The following is a 7365-nucleotide window of genomic DNA, read 5'->3' as shown; positions in this document are numbered from 1 at the left end:
TCAACAACAACAACAAAAGATCAAGATCTGTGTAACAATAAATAGATTTTTGAAAGCTCTACCTCAAGAAGCAGTAAAAAATAGTTATAAGTAAATGCAATTCTTGGGATAGAAATGCGACAGGGAGAATCTGTTTATATAAAAAAATAGACATATGCAGGTAACAGCACTATAGGGATCTCTCTCAAATCAGTGACCCTAGTCCTGAAATAGAAAGAAACCTTAACAGTATGACAGCCAGATTACAGCTAGACAGTATAACAGCTAGATTACAGTTCCCACATCCCACTCTCCTCTCAGACTGCTTTAGGGGGTAAACGCTGAAAAAGTGTAAAAAGTAGGCAAGTGTCAAAAGTAACCAATTAAAATTGCCCTAAATGATGCTTGAGTAATTATCTCACATTGACCATTAAATAGACATCAGTCAGTGATCACTTTAAAACATTACCGATATGATCTTCCAGCCAAATATCTGCCCCTCCCAAGGCAGATTGCTGGTACTGCACATACATTTGCAGGAAATATATATATATATATCACACAAGCTCAGTGAGTCCTGCCTGGAACAGACCCAGACATGAAAGGCTGTTTATCACCAAGTGCCAAATTAGACAGACCCTCAAGCTTTGATTCAGGTTTTTCAAACGCTTTTCTATTTCCCCTAACTCTCAGTCACCCAAGCTGCTTTCAAAGCTATCTGAAGACAGCTGAGGCAAAAGCCTCAGCACAACTAATTCTTAGAAAGAGACAAGTACACACTATACTTCTCCATACTAGGCGAGCAGTTCATCCCATTGCACTATGATCAGTGGTAAATTCCCACAGCTTTTTTTGAGAATCCTTTCTGTAAAAATCTCTTCAGGAAAATGCTAAATTTGAACACTTTAGATGCTTTATTTACACACCTACTATTGACCAGCACTACCCACACCTTCTTCTAGGCAGACTCTTGATGCTATCCCTCCACTCCTCCCCATACTCACCTGACCATGAAATCTTGGTGAGAATACCACCACCATCAGGGACCTCCATTTTGACTTTTCGCTCTCTGCCCCTGAAACCCGGCCAGAAGACAGTATTATTTTTTTATTACTAGGTAACCATGTTCTTATTTCACTTCCAAAATATACCCTGCATCTTTGAAAAGCAAGTTATTTGGACAGTCAGAAGCCCTGTAACCACGTGTTTTAATTTCCTATTGCAGATGTTGTTTCTTTAGCTTCACCAGAAGAAAATCCATTTCAGAAACACATCTTGCTCTTCAACATCTCTATTCCACGATATGAGGAAATCACCAGAGCTGAACTGAGAATTTTTATCTCCTGTCACAGGGAAGTTGGGTCTCTGTCTAGACTGGAAGGCAACTTGGTCATTTATGATGTTCTAGATGGAGACCATTGGGAAAACCCAGAAAGCACAAAATCTTTCCTCGTTTCCCACAATATCCAGGAGTGTGGCTGGGAGATGTTTGAAGTGTCCAGCGCTGTGAAAAGATGGGTCAGGGCAGACAAACTGAAGACTAAAAACAAGCTAGAGGTTGTTATAGAGAGTAAGGCTCTGGGTGGTTTCACTTGTGGGAAGCTGGATATCAGTGTTACTCCTGACAAAAAAAATCTGCCCCTGTTAATAGTGTTCTCCAATGACCGCAGCAATGGGACAAAAGAGACCAAAGTGGAGCTCCGGGAGATGATTGTTCACGAACAAGAAAATGTACTAAATAAATTAGGAAAGAACAACACTTCGTCTGAAGAAGAACCACGAGAGGGAAAGGCCATCACTGGGCCCCGCCGGCATTCCTCCAGAAGCAAGAGAAGCATCCTAGCCAACCACTGCCGGAGAACTTCCCTCCATGTGAACTTCGAGGAGATTGGCTGGGATTCCTGGATCATCGCTCCCAAAGACTATGAGGCTTTTGAGTGCAAAGGAGGTTGCTTCTTCCCTCTGACAGATAACGTTACCCCAACAAAACACGCTATTGTTCAAACTCTGGTGCACCTCCAAAACCCAAAGAAAGCTTCTAAGGCCTGCTGTGTACCAACCAAATTGGATTCCATCTCTATTCTGTATAAGGATGATGCTGGGGTACCCACGTTGATATATAACTACGAAGGGATGAAAGTGGCGGAATGTGGCTGCAGGTAGTATACAAGGCAGAAGCTCTAAGAATACACCCCTTTCTGCTCTCTGTAAATCTGTACATTAGTAATGCAAATGAAAATCCTTGCAAACAAGGTTTGGAGCACAGCATTGGGCTAGCTGTTGGTGCTGCTTCTTTTGAAGGAAAGCTGGCATTTAAAAAAATGGCAATCACTGTAAATAGTCTGCATTATGTATCATGAATTAAAATTTTGTGAGATTGAAAGAACCATGCATTATTTCTAACAGTGATATAATCTGAATACCTTATTTGAACTTTTCTCTTAAATCACATCAGTTCAGGTCACAAACCAAAGCATCTTCAAAGCAGCCTATGGAATTGAGGATGTCCTGTATATGTTTAATAGATACAGAAATATAACTCTGTCATTCAGTTCTGACATTTTCAACTTTTGTAAAACTCAGTGAGCTGAATTTGGTCTGCATGGTAAAGTCAGGAGTCTAAATTCTGCAAGCCTTTTCTCACGTCAGTAATCTCAGAGGCTTTTGCAGATGATTTTAATGCAAATTATTTACTCCTCTAAGTGAAGTTTTGCAATTTCCAAAACAGACAAGACTCTCCATCTCGTCTCATTCCCAAGTTTCCTTCTGTGGGTAGCAGGTGCCTTGGTTTCATCTTTCTTATCCTCAATGTCCCTATTTTTACCCCTTTATGGCACATACTTGAATGATAAGAAGCACAGCCTTCCGCTTCTTAGACACTGTTTCCTAGGAGGAACAGCAGCCCTTATCTCTGCACAAAGATAAAGAGCCACTTTGACCTACTGCATATTCTTAGTATTTCTTTGCAAGAACATGCAGTCAAACAATGTCCAGTCTTAGGAGCTGTACCCTAACAACAGTGGGGGTTGGCAGTGCTCAGCACTTGTGAAAAGAACTCATTTTTAGGGGTCTAAATAATTTCTTTGGAGTCTGCCACCAGGCTGTGTTTCTTTTTCTTTATTTCTTCTTAGGAGAAACTCTATTTTACATAGAATCATAGAATCATAGAATATCCCGAGTTGGAAGGGACCCATAAGGATCATCAAGTCCAACTCCTGGCACCGCACAGGTCTGCCCAAAAGTTTAGACCATGTGACTAAGTGCACAGTCCAATCGCTTCTTAAATTCAGACAGGCTTGGTGCAGTGACTACTTCACTGGGGAGCCTGTTCCAGTGTGCAGCCACCCTTTTGGTGAAGAACCTCTTCCTGATGTCCAGCCTAAACTTCCCCTGCCTCAGCTTAACACCGTTCCCGCGGGTCCTGTCACTGGTGGTAACAGAGAATAGGTCACCTGCCTCTCCACTCCCCATCGCAAGGAAGTTGTAGACTGTGATGAGGTCCCCCCTCAGCCTCCTCTTCTCCAGGCTGAACAGGCCCAGTGACCTCAGCCGCTCCTCGTATGTCTTCCCCTCCAGGCCCTTCACCATCTTCACCGCCCTCCTCTGGACACTCTCCAACAGTTTCATGTCCTTTTTGTACTGTGGTGCCCAGAACTGCACACAGTACTGGAGGTGAGGCCACACCAGCGCAGAGTACAGCGGGACAATCACTCCCCTTGACCAACTAGCGATGCCGTGCTTGATGTATCCCAGGATACTGTTGGCCCTCCTGGCTGCCAGGGCACACTGCTGGCTCATATTCAACTTGCTGTCAACCACAACCCCCAGATCCCTCTCTGCAGGGCTGCTCTCCAGCGTCTTGTCACCCACTCTGTACGTATAGCCAGGGTTGCCCCGTCATACAAAATTCTTTCACGCCTTAGAACTGGGATCAATTGAAAATACCTGTCTATGTTCTGGGACACATGCTATTGCATAAGATAAATACACTGTCATACAATGGTCCTCCTGACTTCACTTGTATTTTCACTAAACAAGAATCCCATCTTTCCTGCAATTAAAGAAAACTTTCTTTGATTTTAGTGAAGGTTTTGCCCATACAAGAAAAGACAGTGTCTTGTGTTGTTTTCAGGTGCTAATTTTAAGTGCTGTACAAAGCCGTCATGGTCCACCTCATTTCTATCACTCCACCTTCCACAAAAAAAAAATAAATCTATCAGAGAACATTTTTGATTCAAACTCATAGCAAACTATATGTCTGTACAAAATATTGAATATTGTCTCAACAGAAGCTTAATGTATGGAAGCAAAATGGTTCAAATGAATACATATGTTTTAAATTAAGGCAGCCTGTGGGCAAGACGAATTCATTCGGCACGAACAGCTCAGCTTGAAATCTAATATGCAGTTTATTTACTATTGTTAACTTAATACAGAGAAAATAGCAGGTGAGTGTGAGCAGGATGGTTATAATTCCATCAAGAACTGATGGTTATATCACAGATCATGAGCACAAAGCACGATTCATCAGAATCCTGGGACTGATTTATAGCCTTTTTCATTAGAACTGGGCTGCAATTGGATCAGATCTGAGGTCTGGGTCCATGCGAACTCCATCCATCCATAGATGCATGTCATTAAACTCTTAGGTTTCCTGTGACATCCTCTCATTTTACCACTCCCCACTGGCTTCTGTCATCTTACAGTTGTTATGTCTTATTCCTTTCAGAACCCCCCATATTCTCTTCTTGTTTTGTTGATGTCTCCTAAACTCATGATATTTTGTATAACTTCTCTTCTTAAAGTAAAACAAACCATTGAACAAGCATGTGGTGTGAACACATTAGAAAACTTATTCACCCATGTGTTAAGGTAATTGCAACTGTGTGCTGCTCTTAAGTCATCTAAACACAAGGTCCTTGTTATAATTCCAAGTTCACTGAATACAGGACTTCATCCATAATCATATGAAATAGTAGGGAAGGGGAAAGACCAGTCCCCACAGAGAGAAATTCTCTACAATCAATTATTCTTTTTTTCACACTCTGAAGTCAAATATCGATCTTTGTTTTCCAAACTTACTTGAAAAAATAAAAATAAAAAGATCTAAAGCCATTTTTTTTGGCTCAAAAATTCAGATCCTAGCTATGCTATCACAATTCCAGTGAAGCTCTATAGACTTATTCCCAAAATTGTAGTACAAGTCTCTTTTGTATTTCAACAACAAAAAAAAAAATATCAATTCCTCCTCCAGCCAGCTTTAATGATCATGTTCCCAAAGGCTTAACATTTTGGTTGATATAGCAGTAAATTGAAACATGAATCTTTCCACAGGGTGACGATCAGGGTCAAGAAGGAATGAGAACCCAGTAGTGACTACAGATGCTACCTATGGCATGGCTGAAGTATGTGTCAAATTGGTGTTTGGTTTTACATTGTAAATTTAGCAGCCCAATTTAGGTAGTTTTGAAAATTTGATTTTAAACAACTGCTCACATTCACTTCTCAGTTTCCTTGGGGTGCAAAGAATCAGCCAGGTGGCCAAAAAGCACTAGAAAATATACAGGTTGCACGAGCAGGCAAAGCACCCTGCCACCTGCATCAAGCCAGGCCCCTTCAGACATTGAGAAAAGCGCCCCTCGCCACCAAACTGTGGATGTTGACCAGCAGCTTGCTGCTACTGAGGAGCAGGCTGGGGCTTGTGCAACATCCAGCAGATGTACAGTTAAAAACGAAACATACTTGCTTAACATAAACACATGGCTGAAGTACGTCCTCATATTCAGACCCATTAGCTGTATAACAACGACCCTTTTAACATCAGAATCACCAGCTGATGCCACAGACAATTTTAAGGCTACTGAGCAGCACTCCATTCTTAATAGATACCACGATGAGGTGGTGGAAGCTGTTCAGGAGATAAAAGCGTTGCTATTTTTACATATCTTCCTACCTTTTCTGTGTATGCAGCAGGCAAAATATCCTGTGTCATGTCTCAACGCGGAAGAACAGCAGATGCAACTTATCACTTAACAACAACACAGCACCAGTGATCACTAAAAGCCAAAAAGATCTCCATTTTCATGATTACTGATTAAGAGCCAATAGCCTCATAGGAATCTGGAGGTGGTCAGCTGGCATCTGCTCAGATACCTTTATGCTGGAAATATCCTTGACCATACAGAAATGTTAACCCAGAATTGGCAGTTCCTGAAATTCATATTAACAGGTTTTAGACTTTCTCTCCAGAAGGCTTATAATTTCAGACACAATTGTGCTCTAACACAGCTCCCAGACCGCAGCTGAGTCTCCTCCAGCCTCCCTCTGCGCCTGGTCACAGGAATCATGCAACACGTAGGTCCACACAGGCCCACACTCCAGGAGGTATTAACACCTCACTGTAGCTGCCCATATGCAGCACTGAATTGATGTTTGTTACTGCAGGGAAGACTGGAAAAGTACAGAAGGGCACACAGAACAATCTGGCAAAGACAACATGTAGTAAATGAGCAATCTGTGTGAGGCAAGGTCCTGTCCTCAAACAGCTTAACAAAAGCTCTGCTTCCCCTCTAGCTGCATCTTAGAGCTAACCACCTCCCTTCTAACCATTTGAACTCCCCAACTTACCATTTGTCATGTTTAGCACAGGGAAAACCAGGGCAGGTCCTTCTGCAGTCTCTGGAGAGCAAGGTGCTCGAAGAGCTCTTCTTGCTGGTCTGCAGGGTAGGAGAGTGGAGCTGGATGTGCCTCAGATGCAAATCTCCTCAGCGCAGCCCCAGGGCTGACTGAGGCCTACAAAATGCCTCAAGCCATTTTTGGGCCCTCTTCAGCTTTCATCACTTTCTCTAATTTCTGTCCCATCCCCACGTTGCCTCAGTGCCATCTGAGCTGTGAAGGGCCCATGTGCTGTCTCGGTGCCATCTCTGGGCTGTGAGGGGCCCACACACTGTCTCAGTGCCATGTTTGGGCTGTGAGAGGCCCACGCGCTGCCTCAGCACCAGCTCTGGGCTGCCATGGCCTTTTGTTATTCGCCATGCAGTGGTGCATTCAAATCTAATGTCTGTGCAAAGTCTGTCTCCCTTTGGGCTGGACACAGCCTTTTCTGCTCTCGTCACGTCTCTGAACTGCCCTGCTGCCATCTGTGCACTGACTGCTGCCACCAGGCTGCCTCAGCACCATATCATCCTGCCAACCTGCCTCAGAGCCTTTGTGTGGCCTGCTGATGCCAAGATGGCCCTGTTCCTCTTTTGTACCTTATCACAAAGCTTATGCTGGATAGCCAGTCATAAATCAGCTGAAAGACTCGCAGGAGAAAGGCCGCTGTGTAGCCCTAGAAAATGGGATACCCTGAGTCTGTCCCCTCACCAAGGCATAAGCTTTGGCCAG

The 7365-nt window shown here is 43.3% G+C and overlaps 1 protein-coding gene across 1 annotated transcript in view; it reads left to right on the top strand.

Moving 5' to 3' along the window:
- GDF2 (growth differentiation factor 2) overlaps window positions 1–5221 on the top strand; it is a 6466-nt gene extending 1245 nt beyond the window's left edge. The window contains exon 2 of the mRNA XM_083843677.1: window positions 1196–5221. Within this exon, the coding sequence (XP_083699803.1) occupies window positions 1196–2142 (947 nt within the window). The 3' untranslated portion in view covers window positions 2143–5221. The remainder of the gene's footprint in view (window positions 1–1195) is intronic.
- The last annotated feature ends 2144 nt before the right edge of the window (window positions 5222–7365 follow it).

Source organism: Anser anser (genome assembly GCF_964211835.1).
Source record: "Anser anser genome assembly, chromosome: 7".
Classification (NCBI taxonomy): domain Eukaryota; kingdom Metazoa; phylum Chordata; class Aves; order Anseriformes; family Anatidae; genus Anser; species Anser anser.
The sequence above is the reverse complement of the archived record's forward strand: the minus strand, read 5'-3'. Positions and strand labels throughout refer to the sequence as shown.